The 18622-nt window shown below is 50.1% G+C and overlaps 2 protein-coding genes across 2 annotated transcripts in view; one reads left to right on the top strand and one right to left on the bottom strand.

Moving 5' to 3' along the window:
* Positions 1–13945, top strand: part of ILKAP (integrin-linked kinase-associated serine/threonine phosphatase) — a 15032-nt gene extending 1087 nt beyond the window's left edge. The window contains exons 2-12 of the mRNA XM_009323191.1: positions 614–679; positions 1092–1148; positions 2234–2356; positions 3255–3381; positions 4404–4510; positions 5099–5192; positions 7083–7170; positions 8494–8615; positions 10374–10493; positions 13267–13348; positions 13565–13945. Coding sequence (XP_009321466.1) covers positions 614–679; positions 1092–1148; positions 2234–2356; positions 3255–3381; positions 4404–4510; positions 5099–5192; positions 7083–7170; positions 8494–8615; positions 10374–10493; positions 13267–13348; positions 13565–13705 — 1127 coding nt within the window. The 3' untranslated portion in view covers positions 13706–13945. The remainder of the gene's footprint in view (positions 1–613; positions 680–1091; positions 1149–2233; positions 2357–3254; positions 3382–4403; positions 4511–5098; positions 5193–7082; positions 7171–8493; positions 8616–10373; positions 10494–13266; positions 13349–13564) is intronic.
* Positions 13946–17260: 3315 nt separating this feature from the next.
* FAM132B (family with sequence similarity 132, member B) lies at positions 17261–18440 on the bottom strand. The gene is made up of 5 exons (XM_009323190.1): positions 18261–18440; positions 18036–18144; positions 17873–17963; positions 17673–17751; positions 17261–17359 (listed from the first exon to the last, which is right to left on the bottom strand). Exons 1-5 carry the CDS (start codon positions 18438–18440, stop codon positions 17261–17263), a joined length of 558 nt encoding a protein of 185 aa, XP_009321465.1.
* Between the last annotated feature and the right edge of the window lie 182 nt (positions 18441–18622).

The raw sequence follows: 18622 nt of genomic DNA, 5'->3' as shown, positions 1-18622 counted from the left end.
CGAGCCTCTCCGGGGGGAGGCGCCGGCTCCGCGCCCAGCTGGCCCGCTGCTACAGGGAGCGCCCCGGGGCGGCGGTAGTAGCTGGGGGGTCCCAGCGCCTGAGGGGCGGGGGGATGAGGGGCGGCTGCGGGAGGGGGTGGCTTAAAAATCGCTGGAGAAATTATAGGGTTTAGGGTTTTTCTGTGGTTTTCTTTTTCCCTGGGACTCGTTCAGATGCAGAGTGTTATCCATGCGGTTTAGGCCGTGCTGGAGCCGTTCCCCTCTGTGCTGCTGTGGGTCTGTGGAGAGCTATAATGGTGTTACCTGAAATAATTTGGTGCTTTCTGGGCGCTCCCCATCCTATAACATCTTGATAGGGCTGCTGAGGGATGTTAATGCAAGTTGAGTGAATTCCTAGTGAAAAAAAAAAAGCTGTTTCCAAGATAAAAGTTCACATCATCCCCAGGCAGGTGGTTGTTTTGCTTGTGTAGGAGCTGCCTAAATTAGAGATGGAAGAAAGGTAGCCAAGGTTCTCCTCGGTTACCCCACCTGTGCTCGCCTGGGGGGCAGTCCTTCCAGAAACCAACCCTTGAGTGCCTGTGATGCGTCCTGACTCTGCCCTGGTGTCTTACAGGGAAGGAAACCCAGAAAGAGCCTCTGCTCTTTGATGATCTCCCACCAGCCAGCAGTGCTGACTCAGGTACGGGTGCTCCATTCCTGCCATTAGTTTGACTTCCCGTGTTTTCTGCATCAGCATCTCTTGAGATGAAACTTGTGTAAACCCTTTTTGTTAGACAGGATAAAGAGAGTCGGATTATCAGCACCGGTGTGCAGAGAAGCTGCTTTCCTCTTCTTGTGGGTTTTTTTTTTGATAACCAGAATGTTATAGATGTTCCACATATATTCCATAAAATGTTCCATTTAAATATTCCCTGAAACAAATGAAAGGCCTGAGTTTGCCCCCACCATCCAGTAACAGAAGTTGAAATTTGGCTCGCTTTGGTAAACTGGCATTTTATAATTTCCGCACCTCAAGATGGGTGTACACAGAGCAATATTCCCTCAAAGGGACAAAGGTATTTAGTTCTTCTTGCCTTTTTCTTGTGCTTCAGGAAAAGGAGGCTCTTTACTCTTCGATGATCTTCCGCCAGCCAGCAGTGGTGACACGGGTAAGGAGCTGTGTCAGCTCACCAAGCCTCTGCTAACCTGCCCTTCTCAGGAAGACCCATTGATGTAGCCTGTTGTGTTGGATGCACGGCAAGTTAACCTGGTATCTGGGTTGGCTGACACTGGTTGTGGCGATCTGTTTGTGCCCCGATTGTTTAAATTGGGATTCTCACTTTTTAAAAGTAAACTTAGGCCTGTTCCCAGAAGTACATCCCTCAGGTGTCTTTTGGGAACCCCCATTGTCTGTGTCTGAAAGCTTCCTGCTTTGGGAGTGAAAGTACGTGTGTGCTTGCTAAGAGCGAAGGCAGCGCTGGCCCGGTGCTGCCACAGCCCTGGCTTCTGCTGCTTTTCTGCTGTGGGCACAGACTGTCTTCTTGTTCCTAGCTATAAATGTCTTCAAAAACAGACTGCTGGTCTGGCAAGGCTTTCTGCATGCAGCCAAGTGTTTGCTAGCACCTGGGAGGGGGTAAGATAATTCACTATACCATACAAGAATAAATCTCCAGAAGGAAAAGGCTAGGGTTCTAATGTCATGGGAATCATATTTTGCTTGCTAGCTTTAATTTGTAACCTGTCTTCTGAAACCCCTAACAAATATGCACATTCAGAGTAATAAAATACAATTCTCTGCATTGTTGTGGGCACTATTTGTAGACATAAATAATAATAATTAAGAAATCAGAAGTGTTTCAACCTGAAACATTAACTTCCTGAGCAGTTAACTGTAAAAAAGGCTGGTAGCTAAGAAACAAACTGTGGGTTGGTGGGGAGAATCAACAGCCTGCCAGCCAAACACAGTGGTACTGTGCCTAAGGTAGGGTCACGTAATGTAAAGTGATCAAATTGGTGCTTGCTGCGTTAGACAGTGATGTATGCTGTGGGTTGTATAAGCTGAGTGAAGTTGTGTGTGTGCGTTTGTGGTCAGTTAGTATGTCTTGTTCAGTAATAACTCTGGTCACTTAATACTGTGTGAGTGCGTGAGCCTGTGCTAGTGAGAATGCTTCGGTATAAAAGGACTTGCTGCTGAATTTATGCAAGTAAAATAGAGCTGGAAGACTTCAGCTGCCTGTATTTTACTTTCTTTCAGCCTCCAGTGCTACTGAGCAGGTCTCATCAGCAGGGAGCCACGGGAAAGGGGAGAAGAGAAAGTCCTTGGAGGAGGAAGAGAAGAATGGCAGGGAAGAACTTGTGGAAAAGAAAGTTTGTAAAGGTTTTCAGACAGTTTGAAAACAAATGTACTCGATTTGTACTTTTGACGTTGGGCTGAGTAAGTCCAGACCAAAGCTAAGCTTTGGTTCTTCAGTCTGCTTGCATTTTCAGCCTCTCGTAGGGAACAAACTGCTGCGGCGGTCTGTGGAAGCCCCTCGAGCTCCCTGGCACTCTCTGCCTCCCTCACCTGGCCCTTCTTACTGACCCTGCTGAAGTGGCAGAAGCTGAGCAGCAAGCACCTCGGCGTTTGCAGGATAAGTTCCTGTGCTGCCAGGAGGGCGATGGCTGTGAAACCTCTGGAAGGCTAGAGCCACGCCAGTTTCTTTTGCCACATCCACAAATATCTCCACTGGGTGGAGAGAGGGAAAAGCCCCACTGAAAGCCAGAGAGGGAGTTGCTGTTATATCAATGGAGGTGCCTGTGTGCTATGTTGCAGCTTTGGGAATAAGATGTGTTCAGGGGTACAAAGGAAAGGACATGTTCTGGAAACAGCAGACCCTGATTTCCTGTCCTTAGCACCCTCTTTAAAGCTGTGCTTTGTTTAATTTGCAGGCTCAGTGCCACACGCTTCCCCTGCCCCCCTCACCCTTTTTCGGTAAGAGCTCTGTCCAATGTCCAGCAGTCCTGCTTGGCTACAGCTGCCTGCCAAAATGGGGGCAAGTGGCTTTTATAGCTGCTGACATTGGGGGCACTTAAAAACCCATGTTGCAAAATAAATATATCCTTGTTCAGCAGAAGGTGCCAGATGTTTTGTTGCAGGATGAGGGCCGTATTTTGCTGCAGTGCCAGGGTAGGGTTCTGAAAGCTGAAAAGTGGTCACTGATTTACTGGGTTTTAGCCTGAGCTGGAGACGGGAGGAATTTGATTCACGTGCATGTGTCTGCTTTGTTCCCCTTTAGGGTCAGTGGGCATTCTTGGATTGAAGGGTTATGTGGCAGAGAGGAAAGGTGAAAGAGAAGACATGCAGGATGCACATGTCATCTTAAACGATATCACCGAGGAATGCCAGCCTCTGCCCTCCCAAATGTAAGTGGGCCCCAACTGCCAGAATAAAGCCGTGGATGGCAGCCATCACAGGGGTGAAGGAGCTCCAGCTTGCTTCAGCTAAGCCCATGATATGATCCTTTTTGGTTTGAGCAGCTGATGCTCTTGACTACACCTGTGTTGTGGTGTGTGGTTTGGGCTTGTTATTGGGAGATTTAGGTTGAATCATTAGCTGTGTTCCTGGGCAAATCACAGGACTATTTTATATACAAATACTTCCCTTTGATGCTCGGTGGATGCTCAGTCACTGACTTCGCAAGGATTGTGAGGGCCTGATAACTCTGGATATTGAGCCTCTGTTACCCAAATGTAAGTGTGGATGTTTAGAGACCCTCAGTTTAATTATAATATAATAATATAATCAGGCCTTGCCTTGGGGATTTTACAGTGTGTAAAACCCTAACTGCAGCAATGGAGATCGCTTGAAGAAGAGAAAACAGATGTCAGAACTCTCTCATTTGAAAAGTTTAAATCTCTTAGCAAATTAACACATATAAGTGTGTGTAGGGGGAGTGTGTATATTTCAAGGAATGCTCTCAAGCATCATCCTGATACTGGATTTAGCTTCTGAACTAATGTTGTTCCAAGAACTTCATGTGCTGAGGGATCTGAGTTTCTTGTCTGTAGTATGGTTTCAACACGTTTAGGCATGGAAAAAACTGTAGGATTGATTAGACTATGTAGTGCTGGGGAGTTGCAGTGCCCTTGTGAAATGTTTAGCTGCTTTTATGTGAAGTTGTGGTCTATAAACTCTCCTCTGCCCTTCATTTTCTTGAGGGGTGGAAAATCACAAGAAAGTTCTCAGCTCAGTGCTTGCACATGTAAACTGTGTAAATGCTTGCATGTGTGACCTTAGAGACTTGCTATCTTTGTGCCGTGGAGTGCAGTGTTTATGCAGTCTCCCTGACACAGGGCAGGGTGTTATGCGGATGAATGTACTCGATCCCACCCTCGGGCTAACGGTCTTTCTTAGCCCCTTTCTGCTACTCTTTGTTCCCTCACAGCACACGTGTCTCGTACTTCGCTGTTTTTGATGGCCACGGGGGAGTCCGAGCCTCAAAATTTGCAGCACAGAATCTGCACCAAAACCTGATTAAGAAACTTCCTAAAGGTGAGAGGAGTGGAATAAGGGCTGTAGGACAACCATCACCTTTTCTGCCTTGACATTATGGCAGTGGATAGGGAAACTGATTTGTTTGTTCTACAGTTCCCATCCCTTATTCCCGGTGGGCTCGTGAGACTGCGCTGTCTCCTGGGGAAGAGGGCTGGAAGCCTTTTTGGCACAAGGGTACAAGTGGTTAGTTGTGAACCGCTAAGCAAGTGTGAGATGTGCTGTTGCCAGTTTTGGCAGTGCTTCAAGCGTGAAAATACACCTGTGGGGGAGAGGGGTATGTCATAAATTCTCCATACACGCTAACGTGCAGATTTTTGGTAGCATGAGCCCAGGATGTGCCCTAGCTGCTCTGCACAGGGTCCGAGAGATGCACTGCCTGAGTGAATGTTGGATGAGCGAAGGGAGGGACTGGGATAGGTCAGAACTCTCTCATTTGAAAAGTTTAAATCTCTTAGCAAATTAACACATTATATGTGTTAATAATTAACACATTATATGTGTTAATAGGGGGAGTATGTGTGTGTAGGGGGAGTGTGTTGTAGGAGAGTTAGTTGGAGCTTAGTTGCTGTTTTCCCTGTCTGACAGGTGAGGTAGTCAGCGTGGAGAAAACTGTGAAGAGATGCCTTTTGGACACCTTCAAACACACAGATGAAGAGTTTCTAAAGCAGGCATCCAGCCAGTAAGTGTAAATGCTTCCTATGCATTTGTATTTCTTAGCTTGCATCTCATAGGCCTTAGTTCTGAGCAGGGCAGAGGAAATCTTGAGTTGTGTCTATGCTTTGGCGAAACCCCATACAGCTTAGCTGTGCCAGGCTGTAACTCTGCCAGCTGAGTGTCTGCTAGAGCTAGATCATGGCATGTTCTGGTCTTACTCTGTGGTACGCAGTCTGTAGGATCCCTTAGACTAAAATACGCATTCGTAGTAAAGGAAGGAACCAAAAGATGACCAAGAATGCACCTCTGTCCTTATCAGGGCATCTTGTTTGCCTTCTTTTTAAAGACTTATGTTGCTGAAGTGACTTATCCCATGCTGCCTGAGATGGAATCTCTGTGTTGTTGGCATCAAAGTGTGGCAGGAAGGTATCTGTAGAGCAGTAGTTTGCCAGCTGCTGTGTGCAGCTTTCTTTAGAGCTGCATTCCTGTTAGTGAGTATGTCATGCCAGGCTGAAGCACATCTCTGAAGTTGTTTTTAATGCGCTGTGTTGAAAGACTTAACTCTCCCAATGTAAGTTTAAATCTTTGTTCTTCACTTCTTTTGAAAACAGAGGTGTTGAAGAATGTCCCTCATCTTAAGCTTGTTTCTAACAGGTTTTTTAAAATGAAGCTGAAAAGCACAGCAGCTGCTTTCTGTGGGATAAATGCCAGCCTGCCTCCCTGCGGGGTGTTGAGTGCAAGCACCCTTACTTTCTCCCAGTCTCTGCTAAACTGACACACTGACTGTGTGGACTAGGGAAGATATAGATTGTATTTAAAATACAGTCACTTTGTTACCAGTCCTTTACACGTTTGTTTGGGGTTTTTTTCTGATTTCATAGTGACACCTCTAACACAGATGGAGACACTGTTCATGCATCTGGTTCTGAGATTCCCTGCAAACTTTCGATTTTAAGTAAATTGCAAACTGGCTCAGTCTCTTAAGCCTAATCAGATCAACGAGTTTGACCAGGCAAAAGGAAAAAGCTTCCTTGAGTCTGTCACAACAGCGTCATTTCCAAACCAGTCTCCATTTGGTCAGAAACGTGACTTATGACAAAGGTGCTACAAAGGATCAGTAGCAATAGCTGGTATTGATGACGAAATGAATGATCTTCATTCAACCGCACCTTCAAAGTTAGGAAAAACTGCATGAAATATGTCTAGAAATCAGTCTCTCAAAGCTAGTTTCAGTAAAGAGTGGCATCATAGCCAGTCTTAATTATGGGAAGGACTAGTCTGGCAGCTGTAATCTAAGAAATGCATCTTGTTTTACCTAAAGCTCTAGAGATACAAGCTTAGCTACAGCAAGTGAAATATCAGGAGAGTGACTGGACAAGTGGTGTTGCTGCTGAGGTGGGTTGGTGAGGGCTGAGGCGGGCAGGTAGGGGTACTGGGAAAAACGGAAGGGAAATGAAAGCGAAAAGGAAGACAACTCTGCTGCAGTCCTGGCTGTGCCTTCCTTTTGCTGCAAAGAAGGAGCCTTCCAGGGAGGAGTTTGGGGTGCTTGTTTGCTCACGATGCTATAGCTTCTGGGCAGTCATTGGGGCTGAGCCTGTTCCAGCCACAGATGAGCTTTCCTGGGAGCTGAGTGTGAGAAAGGGTTGGTGTGGGGAGCACGGCTGGCAGTATTTGAACGAGTTGGGCATTGGCCATGCATTTAGAAGGCGGTACTCTGTGCAGTTCCTCTGTCCTTGTCCAGCTCACTGTTTACCACCACCAGTTTCCATAGCTCCTTGCAGGCAGCTGCTGGGGGCTTGTGCTAGCTGACTGCTGAGTGGCAAATGACACTTCCTTGAGTCCCCAGAAGCCCTCTGTGACTAGCTTCTTAAACATTGTTTTCCCCCCCTTAGTATCTCATTTTTGTTCCCTTCAGGAAGCCAGCGTGGAAGGATGGCTCCACAGCTACTTGTGTCCTAGCTGTTGACAATATTCTCTACATAGCCAACCTCGGGGACAGCCGGGTAAGCAGAATGGAGAAGCCCACTGCTGGCATCTTGATTCCTCTGAGAACTTTATTTGCCCTGAAGGGCGAGGTGTTTGTATGGGATGTCCCAGTTGCCGTGAGTTCCTCAACTGTTCCTACAAAGCATCTTGTTTTGGGTGGGTGCAGGATACTTCTGTGTTGTCTCCCATAGTGTAAAACAACTGTGTGGGGTAGCTCTCTCTTGGTGGCACTAAATATCTCACAGTATCTAGAATAGAACAGAATATTTCAGTTGGAAGGGACCTACAATGATCACCTAGTCCAACTGCCTGACCAGTTCAGGGCTGACTAAAAGTTAAAGCATATTATTAAGGGCATTGTCCAAATGCCTCTTAAACACTAACAGACTTGGGGCATCGACCACCTCTCTACGAAGCCTGTTGCAGTGTTTGACCACCCTCTTGGTAAAGAAATGCTTCCTCATGTCCAGTCTGACCCTCCCCTGCCACAGCTTTGAACCATTCCCATGTGTCCTATCACTGGATCCCAGGGAGAAGAGATCAGCACCTCCCTCTCCACTTCCCCTCCTCAGGAAGCTGTAGAGAGGAATGAAGTCACCCCTCAGCCTCCTTTTCTACAAACTAGACAAGCCCAATGTCCCTAGCTGCTCCTCACAGGACATTCCTTCCAGCCCTTTCACCAGCTTTGTTGCCCTCCTCTGGATGCATTCAAGGACCTGCACATCCTTCTTGAATTGTGGGGCCCAGAACTGCACACAGCACTCAAGGTGAGGCCACAGCAGCGCTGAATACAGCAGGATAATCGCCTCTTTTGGCCTGCTGGTTACGCTGTGTTTGATGTACCCCAGGATGCGGTTTGCCCTCTTGGCTGCCAGGGCACACTGCGGGCTCCTATTGAGCCTGCTGCCAACCAGCACCCCCAGATCCCTTTCTGCAGGGCTGCGCTCCAGCCACTCCTCTCCCAGGTTAGACTTGTGCCCGGTGTTATTCCATCCCAGGCGCAGAATCCGGTACTTGGATTTGTTAAATTTCACGCCATTGACGATTGCCTGATGCTCCAATCTATCTAGATCCCTCTGCAAAGGCCTCTTGTCCCTCCAGAGAGTCAACAGCACTCCCAGCTTAGTATCGTCAGCAGACTTGCTAATGGTGCATTCAACTCCTGCATCCAGATCACTGATAAAAATATTGAACAGCCCTAGGTCTGAGCCCTGAGGAACACCGCTGGTGACTGCTCACCAGCCAGATGTAACCCCATTCACTACAAATTGCAGCTCTCTCAAGAAGTTCCTTTTGCTGCAGTTTTGTTGTTTACTCATGAGGGTCTTTTGTCAGCACAGGCGATTCTGTGTCGTTATAATGAAGAGAGTCAGAAACATGCAGCCTTAAGCCTCAGTAAGGAGCACAACCCCACCCAATACGAGGAGCGTATGCGGATACAGAAAGCTGGGGGAAATGTCAGGTAAGTGCCTAAAGTGTGTGAGTGAGCAAATCTAAACCCTGGCCCAACTTTGGGCCTGAGCACTGAGTTTCTGGAGTTTCCTGAGCCCAGTGCACATGCTAGTGAGAGCCCAGAGAGAATCTGTTGCTGCCTGTGGGGTTCAGTGGCTTGAGTCAGTTAATGTGGGCTGGTTTCCCAGGGGCTTACAATGGTGGCGGGGTGCTGTGCTGCAAAGGCAGAAGCCCATGTGAAAGCCTGGCAGTGCGATGCAAGCATGGACGTGCTTAAGCTTGACTTACAGAGCTGGACTTGACTGTTTAAGAAGTTATCACTTGCTGCACACTGTGGCATTGAACAGAACTCTCTTCCTTGCTTGCAGCATCACCTCTCTCTCCATGTCCCGTGAGAGGCGGAGCATGGTTTGAGAGGGCACGGGAAGCCCTCAATGTCAGTTGGTGTTGCTCCCCTGGGGGTTAGCTGATGCACTGAGGTGGTCTGCAGTAGGAGGGAGGTTTCTGGAGCCAGAGTGGGATTATCTTAATGTTCCTGTGCATGTAGGTGTGCATGGCTGTTCGGGCAGCTGTGTCTGATTTCCCTGGCTAGGTTTTCTCCCTTCTTTGAAGGCTGTTTCTTGATTTAATGGCATCCTCACAAGAGAGGACTTGGTGCAAGTGAAGTATCTTAGTGCCTGCGGAGGCAGAATGGCACCCCTGGGGTGGGGAGGGGTGGGCTCAGTTCTGTCACGCTGCCATGTCTGGAGGGCCTTGTTCCCCCTATCTCTGGAGAGCACATGCTGCTTCTTATGCTTAGCGCCAATCTATCTTTGCACCCAGGAAAGAGATGGGCCGGTGTCTGTTAGCTCTTTTCAGAACTGGGGGAACATCTCCCCGGCTGCCTGGGAGCCTCTCCCACTGCTTGTAATTCAATATTTTGGACCCAAGAGATAAGTCGCAAAGTGTGTGAGCACCAGATCTCTTCTCTGTGACGTGCCTCGCTTCTTGCTTTTATCTCAAGTGGGGCTGGTTGGACTACGAGATGAATGAGTTTGTGTCTTTCCAGAGTGCACAGAAGGGCCTTTTGGGGGAGAAGAATCTGCTCAGTTGTTGGAAGGGTGGAGTGTGGGAAGCTGCTTCTGTTGGTGCAGCACTCAGTTAATTAGTAAAAGTTTAGCAAACAAAACTGCTTCCTAAGGAGGATTGTAACTCTGGTTTCAGGGAACTGGTTGCTGCGATCAGTGGTTGGTAAAGACTAAGTGATCAGGAGAAAGTGCCGTGGTTCTCGCTCCTTGGAACTGCCCCTAGTTGAGCCAGTCTATAAGGGTTGGCGTCCTGATAGGCAGAGCACAGGAGGGGCTGCTGGCTCAGACCTGGTCTTGCCTGCTGCCACTCTGCTTCTATTGAAATGCAGTTTGCTAGATATTTTGCCAAAAAATAATCTGTGTATTCAAACCTCCGCCTCCAGGAGTTCAGCTCAGCATATAACTCTTACTTCCCTGGCTTGCTAGGCTAAGCAGGACTTGAGTTAGGGCAGGGAGATGGAAAACAGCCTTGAATTCTCCTGACTTCATTTCTTCTTCCCCCTCTCCACTCGTTTCCCAAAGCTTCGCACAAACATGCAGAAAGGGAAGGAGACTTTGAAGGGAAGATTTTAACTTGCTGGGGAAGTGGGTCAGGATTTGTACGAGGCAGCTGAACGCACCACGAAGAGTGTCCCTGTTAGGCAGTGCAGTGAGATGTGCCTGTGAGGGGAGGGCTCTCAATGTTTTCTTTCCTTGTGCAGGGACGGAAGAGTCCTAGGAGTGCTGGAGGTTTCCCGCTCCATTGGGGATGGCCAGTACAAACGCTGTGGTGTTATCTCTGTGCCAGATATCAAACGCTGCCAACTCACGCACAACGACAGGTAAAGCGTGCCCACACACAAGGGGGTTGGCTCTATCCTAGCTCTGCTCAGCAGAAGTAGCACAAGCTGCACGACCCTGTATGCTCTGCTGTTAGCACTGAGGCACTCAGACTGATCACCCAGAATTAGAGGATGCTCTTACTGCTGATGTCTCTCCACTCCTGTTCCTTATCGGTATAGTGGGATAATGCTGCTGCCTCACTCTGCCAAGATACTGCGAAGGCTCCTGTGGGAGAAACTGGCCTCTCAGCAGTGTAACATACACAAGCCTTAGACTTCCTTCATGCTCTGAATAAGTTCACACACCAGTGTTCAAGCAGTTGGTTAAGGCTTGAATTCTTGGACCCCTATTCTGTCCAAGAGTTGTTTCTAGCATAGAATCATAGAATCATTAAGGTTGGAAAAGACCTCCAAGATCGAGTCCAGCCGTCATCCCAACACCAACATGCCTACTAAACCATGTCCCTAAGCACCACATCTACACGTCTTTTAAATACTTCCAGGGATGGTGACTCAACCACTTCCCTGGGCAGCCTTTTCCAATGATTAACCACTCTTTCAGTAAAGACATTTTTCCTCACGTCCAATCTAAACCTCCCCTGGCGCAACTTGAGGCCATTTCCTCTTGTCCTATCACTAGTTTCTTGGGAGAAGAGACCGACACCCACCTTGCTACAACCTCCTTTCAGGTGGTTGTAAAGCATGATAAGGTCTCCCCTCAGCCTCCTTTTCTCCAGGCTAAACAACCCCAGTTCCCTCAGATGCTCCTCATAAGACTTGGGCTCTAGACCCTTCACCAGCTTCGGTGCCCTTCTCTGGACACGCTCCAGCACCTCGACGTCCTTCTTGTAGTGAGGGACCCAAAACTGAACACAGTATTCGAGGTGTGGCCTCACCAGTGCTGAGTACAGGGGCATGCTCGCTTCCCTACTCCTGCTGGCCACACTTATTTCTGATACAGGCCAGGATGCCATTGGCCTTCTTGGCCACCTGGGCACACTGCCGGCTCATGTTCAGCCGGCTGTCGACCAACACCCCCAGGCCCTTTTCCCCCCGGCCCCCTTCCCAGCCACTCTTCCCCAAGCCTGTAGCGCTGCATGGGGTTGTTGTGGCCCAAGTGCAGGACCCGGCACTTGGCCTTGTTGAATCTCATACAGTTGGCCTGGGCCCATCGATCCAGCCTGTCCAGGTCCCTCTGCAGAGCCTTCCTACCCTCGAGCAGATCAACACTCTCGCCCAACTTGGTGTTGTCTGCAAACTTACTGAGGGGGCACTCGATCCCCTCATCCAGATCATTGATAAAGATATTGAACAAGACTGGCCCCAGTACTGAGCCCTGGGGAACACCGCTCGTGACCGGCCGCCAACTGGATTGAACTCCGTTCACCACAGCTCTCTGGGCCTGGCCGTCCAGCCAGTTTTTTACCCAGTGCAGAGTACACCTGTCTAAGCCGTGAGCCGCCAGTTTCTCTAGGAGAATGCTGTGGGAGACGGTGTCAAAGGCCTTACTGAAGTCCAGGTCGACCACATCCACAGCCTTTCCCTCATCCACTAGGTGGGTCACCTGGTCACAGAAGGAGATCAGGTTGGTCAAGCAGGCCCTGACTCTCATGAACTTGTGCTGGCTGGGCCTGGTTGTCCCGCACATGCCTTGTGAGTGCCCTCAAGATGAACTGCTCCATAATCTGCCTGCCAGCACCGAGGTCAGGCTGACAGGCCTGTAGTTCCCCGGATCCTAGCAGCCATGGTGCCCACAAATACCATTGCATTCGGCTCTGATATTTGAAGATTTGAGATACTTTTCTAACATATGATTGGCAATGACAAATTGCTGTGAGCTTTCATGTCAGTATGCCCTGCAGGCTCTCTGAGGTGAGTGTGTAACCCAGTACTGCTGCTTTTTCTGGCATTAGAGTTCCATATCAAGTGATCGACTAAAATATTTCTAAAGATATTCTGAGCATCAGGCTCTGAAACAATGTCTTCAGAGACATGTGCTGCTCTGGCAGGCTGGCCACCTCTGCAGGATCGTTGTAGTTTTCCTTGTCCAGTGACTGTGGTTAGGGCTTCTGGTTAATATGATCCCCTGTGCAGGCAGGGAGTGCACAGCAGGCTGTCTCCCCCATCCTCTGGTGGGGAGCTAGGAGGCAGCTCTCCTTGCCTTGGGCTTTGTACCCCCATCAACCTTCTGCAGCCTGCAGCAATACCTTGTGGCAGAGTTTTCCGATCACAGTTATGCCTCTACTTCTGGGTTAAGCTGCTCGCTTTTCTTTTGAATTTCTATTTAAATTAAGTTATTGCATACCTCAGGAGCATGGAAATGTAAAGGATTTAAAGGGGTGTGCATAAGGTATTAAGCTGGCTGTGTTTCTCTATTTCCTTGCATTAGCTACTTCACAGGAGAAATATGTGAATAAAAAAGACTAAAAGGAAAGAATCAGTTCCTAGAGAAATAATGGAGCTTTCCAGCAGGGCATGGTATATGGTCTTGCCTAATGGTGCAGTGTCAGTAGGACTGCCAGGATGACCTGATCTAGGTCTTGCATTGTTTGCCTGTCTTTTTGGCCTGTACTTTGAATTGCCTCAGCTCCGTGAATGGTAGGTTCTGGAGCACCAGAGGACTTCTGGTGCTTCTGAGGGATTTTCAGATGAGCTTTATGGCATCTTCCCTTTGGACTGGAGCATGGGTACTCATAAAACAGCTTGGAGGGATTTTGCTGTAGCTGGGGAGCCAAAGATTCAGCCTTGGAACCTGTCTCTGCTTGATTTCCAGGTTCATTCTGATAGCATGTGATGGCCTCTTTAAAGTCTTTACACCAGAAGAAGCTGTGAACTTCATTGTGTCCTGCCTGGAGGTGAGGAGAACGCAGCGTGGGGGCTGGGTTTGTCAGTGCAGGGGACACAAAATGGAATGACTCTGACTTGCAGAAATGTACTTCTGCCAGGGTATCCTCCCTTATACCTGAGGTTGTCCTCATCTGTTTTACTTCCCCGTGCTTGGAAATTACCATGTGCTTGCACCTATGCGCTTTGCTGGGAGCAATCAGCGTCATCTTTCCTCATCCCAACAGGATAAGAACATCCAGACGAGAGAAGGGAAGCTAGAAGCAGACGCTAGGTATGAAGCTGCGTGTAACAGACTGGCCAACAAGGCAGTACAGCGAGGGTCAGCAGACAATGTCACGGTCATGGTGGTCCGGATAGAGCACTGAGAGATGAGGTGCGGCAGCAGGATCCCCAGCTTGCGGCGGATGTAAGGGAAGGGAGAAGTCAGTGTGTGTGTGCATGTGTGGCTGGGGGAGGGAGGGTCCTGCTGGATGCTCTTCAGTGTAAATAAAGTTTTGTTGTGTTTTTTTTTCTAATAGTTTTAGCTCACTTGGCTAGCGGTGTTTTCTAAGTGGCTGCCACAGTGGATCAGCCTATGCGGAAATCTCTTGTTCTGTCAACCCCCCGTGAATGTCTTGGCAAACCAAATAAATCCATTTGGCAGAGGTGCTAGGAAGAGCAGGCATCTGTAGGCATGAACTCTGCCAGCTGTTCCAAATGGTGCAAAATGTTCCAAATTCTGCTGTTTGTTTCTTTGAGCTTTGTATGAGGCCCTGGGAAAGTCCTGAGCTCTTAGGACTCAGTGGGAGTTCCCGGTCGGGCTGTACCAAACAGACTGTGCAGTACCCCAGGACACCGGCTTGGGATGTGGTATGGGCTGTCCTCTTAGTGCTGGGAAGGAAATCTTTTGGTTCTGAAGCTGGATTGTGAGGTTGTGTGCAGCTGAGTGATATAAACACCACTTGCAGAGCAGCAGTGTACCTTCCCTCTGCTTGCAGAAGACATTGGGGTTTTATCCTGGTTTTTGATACGGCAAGAGTGGCTGGAGTTTGCTCCTGATGTTTATTGGGAAAGTGTTTTCACCAAAGGGACCTGCCAGGAGCAGGCTCTGTGCTTGTCTATGCTATCTGAGGAGCAGGCATCTCGGGTTTTAGGTACTTGTTGCTATTAAGTGTCTGGTATCTTATCCGTGTCCCCATTCCTCTACCAGCTGTTGCTGCAGACAGTCGGTGTGCTGTTTTCCAGAGAAAATTTGGCTTAAGACCAAATGAGTGTGAAAGCTAAACGGATTGGGCTACCAAAGCACTTAAATTCCAGATTACGCAACTTTCCCATCCTGTGGGTAAGACAGTGCAGTGAAGGAGATGAGCCAGCGGGTCTGTGCAGTGGTTTCTTGCACAACCTCCTTGTTCTGCATGAGAAATGGTGCGGTCCCAGAGAGAGGTTGGGCAGGTTGGTGAGGTGGTGCCTGCCGTTTTGTGAATAGTCCTGCACAGGGTTGTGAGGCTTCCCGGGCTCTTTTCTGCTCCCTGTGTTCCCTGGAGTTTTGGGAGATGGTCCCAGATCCTGGGCTATCTGTGTTCTTGAGCACGCAAAAGCTATCCTGTTGTTTGGGACAGGTGGCTTGACTCTCTTTCATCTATTTCTGCTACAGCAGAAGTCAGTTAAAGTTCATGGACTTACGCTAATGGTTAGGCTAACTCAGCCTAGCTTGTGCTAACTCTTCATCTCCTGCAGAGTACTGAGGAAGGAAGCGGGCCTCCGGCACATATTTTGGGTTGTGCTTGCCTCTGCCAGCTTGTTCTGCTCCCAGCCATTCCTGCATACTCTGATGTAAGGTTGCACTGCAGGATGAGCTGAGAGGGATTTGCCCATGTTAGCAACACGCTCTGCTGCTTCTGCTCTTGAAAGCCAAATTTGGAGAGCCAGGACAGAGTAGCACGGAGTTTATTCAGCCTGTGTCACAAGAAACCCTGACGGCAGATCTCAGAAGGACAACTCGCCCTCCCTTCTCGTCTCCCTGCTTTTCACAGCTCTTGCACTGAGGAGAGCTGTGTGCTGTGCTGCAAGAGCTGAGCCAAGCACCCGTCCCTCTGGTGCTCCCTCCAGGAGGCCCCTCTTAATTCCGGTGCAAGAGCTGGTGAGAGAAGTATCAGCTTGTCCTTCTCTGACTGTCTTCTCTCCCCCTCCCTCCTCTTACAACTCTTCTTTCCTTCCCTTTAGAAAGAGTACTGAAAGCAGAACTCCAACTAGGAACATGATACACAGTGTTATGATACAGTTAATAATGATTTCCATAAAATGGATCATATTGGCTATTTTTCAGGGCAAAGGGGAAAAGGAAGCACTGTGGAACAGGTTTCACCATGCTTGTGAGTAGCCAGCCAGTTAGAAAGGCAGGTTCAACCCCAGCTTTAGTGGAAGTCAAAAAACTGTTTGCTTATATTTCCTGGTAGGGTGGGGTCTGCAAGAGGTTTCCTGAAAATGAACTGCCTCATTGCTCAGCAGCATCCTGCTACTGTGGGGAGCTCTGGGACCACCACCCCGGGGTGGCCCATGCAGAAGTGCTGTACATGCGGCTCCCCTCCCCTGGGGCTGACTGAGCTTCTAGCCCCCTCCCAACACCTAAATTAGCACCCCAGTATCTCTGACTTAATCAACTCTCAATTTTGTGTTCAGGTGCACTGGGCTGTTTATATCTTGCTCACAGAGGACAGTTTACCAGCTTGGCAAGCCCTGTTCTCCAACAGTGAGTTCTTTTGTATTTTCTCAGGTGTATTTGGTAGGAAGGGAAGGTGGCTGATCTGAGCAAGACTGCCTTGGCTCACAGTCACGCATGGTAACTGGGAGGTGCTGCCTTGGCCGAGCTCCTCAGCTGGGCAGGAGCTGCAGAGGCCTCATCTCTGCCAGGATGCTGCTGCCCACCCATTCAGCTGGGGAAAAGCATGTCTTTCCTTTCAGAGACAAGTTCTCTTTGCCTTGGGGAAGAAGTCAGCATTAAAACTGCACAGCCAGCGGCTTTGTCCCCATTGGGTGTGAGCATCTCTGGGGCCACCAGCGGTCCGCGAGGAAACTGCCTCTCCCCTGCTTATGTGCACAGATCCCTCAGGGAAGGTGGGGCTGGGTGCAGTTTGGGCTATCTCATGGTGTTGCTGGCACAGCCTGCCCAGTGCTATGTGCTACTAAGAAATAAAACGTGTGGCTCCCTTGTCCCATGCCCAGCCTGCCTGGGTACCTCTCCTGCAGCCCTCGCTCAGGCACGTAGCCTTGTGCCCATCCTCGGCTCAGACTGCTATCAGAGCTGAAGCAAGGAGCCTATCTGTGCTGCCCACAGCCTGGGCCCTGTGCCATGGGCAGGGAACACCTGGCGTGGAAAGCCACAGGACAGGAATTTGCTTTAATCGAATGTGCGGCATTATCGGGACATTGCTCTGCTTTGAAGATTAGCTGCGAAGGACATTGGCTTCTGCGAGCAAACATTCACTGCTAACACATTGCAGGAAAGCTAAAGCGAAACAAATAATCTGTTTCAGGCTGCTGAGAAGCTGGGTAGGGAAATGTGCCGAGAGCGAAAATGGAGGTATCGGGCTTCATCCCAGGCACCAGCGCCTGGCACAGTGGGAGCTGAGCCCCGCAGAGAAAGCATTTTCCAAGATAAACTTCCAGCCCTAGCCTTTAGATAAAAGTGAACTCCTTTAGTTAGTTGTCAGGCTGCTTTATTATTATTATTATTTATTATCCTTTCCTCCCCAATCTTTTGTCCAGCTTCAGATGGTTCTGCAGTGCAAGCAGTATCGGACCAGCCTGCAGCTCCTGCAGCAGCAGCAGGTCTTCCCTGGGCTTGGTGCTGAGCAGGGGAGGCGTGACAGTTGCTGGCACAGGGAAGGGTCCGGCTGCTCCTGGCAACAGGTTCAGCTCCCTGTGTGGTGCCCAGCACCTTTTCACACCCCCAGCAGAATGGCGCTGAAATCGGAGCCACTTTGAACGGTGAGGGGAGAGCCTGCAGCGTTGTCCACAAAAACAGAGGCATACTGCCCAGCCTGGAGGGAGAGAGGGCTTAATGGGGCTGGGACACCTCCTCTGGGCACAGCCTGGCAGAGCAAAGGAGAGAGCTCTTCCCTGGTTGCAGCAGCTGAGAGCTGGAGGGACTGTTCACCCACCTTCCTTCTGGGAAAGGGATGACATAGAGGCCAATAGGGCAACCTAGCCATTGTATGTGCTGTAGTGTCCCAGCAGATCTCAACCCTGAGTGTCCTTTGGGCTTGGAGCTGGGCTGAGAAACAGACTTGATGCCCAGCCATGGAAGGCACCTTTCTGCCTGGCACAGTCCCGAGCAGAGCTGGCACCACTAACCTGCAGGTAAAGGACTCCGGTGACGGAGATGGTGAAAAGGTCACCACCACTCTCCAGCCGGGACACGGTCTCCAAATTGCTGCGGAAGAGGGAGGCTGGTGGTGGGGAGAATGGGTCCCTCCTTCCCCTGGGGATGCTGGACTCCTTCCTCCCTCCCTGGCCCAGGGTCCCTCTCCCCTCCCAGCTTTGCCTTGCCCTACCTGTTGTGCTGGCAGTGGGACTGCACGCAAATCAGCACCCGCAGATGATTCCCCCTGCACGGCTGCCCCTTCCTCCGCTGCTCTCTGCGTGCTGGGACAGAGGGGAGGGTGAGAGCCATCCCAGACCTCCCCGATGGGGCCGTGGGGGTGCTTGAGGGCTCACCGATGTGCAGCGTCGCGGTGAAGGTGTAGTACCCCGCAACAGGGGCTGTGTACTGCCCGCTGGTCAGGTTCAGCCCTGAGCCACGGTGGAACATCCCCTCCCTCTCTGGCTGGGGATGGGGAAAGGCTTGGGTTAGAGAATGAGCCCTTGTGCCAGGGGCATGCCCCCATGGGGAGGAAGATGCTGCAGGCAGGAAGGGGTGGCAGGCTGGGCACTCACAAATTAGTAGAGCCGCAGCTCCTGCCGTGCTCTCTGCTCAATGAAGATGTTTTCACGTGTCCGGCAGTGGAAGGCTGCTTCCACACGACGATGGGACCTGGCCTGTGCGTTGCCTTCACCACTTTCCTCCTCTTCCTCACGCCCTTCCCAGGCCTTCCTGCACATCTTTGCCTTCTCCTTCACCATGCCTGACCCAAAAACCCAACCTGGGCTTGGCTTTAGGAAGGAACCTCAGCGTTTCCTGGCCCCAAGATGAGACAGTACCTGGCTCTGCTGCCCAGCCCCGTGGTGCCTCATCCCTGCTGTCCCCTGCTCCTGCCCTGGGGTCCCCCCCGGTTCCCCCCTTCCCCCAGCACTCCCCGGGGCTG

The sequence above is a fragment of the Pygoscelis adeliae genome, unplaced genomic scaffold (genome assembly GCF_000699105.1).
Source record: "Pygoscelis adeliae isolate BGI_AS28 unplaced genomic scaffold, ASM69910v1 Scaffold544, whole genome shotgun sequence".
Classification (NCBI taxonomy): domain Eukaryota; kingdom Metazoa; phylum Chordata; class Aves; order Sphenisciformes; family Spheniscidae; genus Pygoscelis; species Pygoscelis adeliae.
Note: the sequence above shows the minus strand (reverse complement) of the source record. Positions and strands in the feature narration are given on the sequence as shown.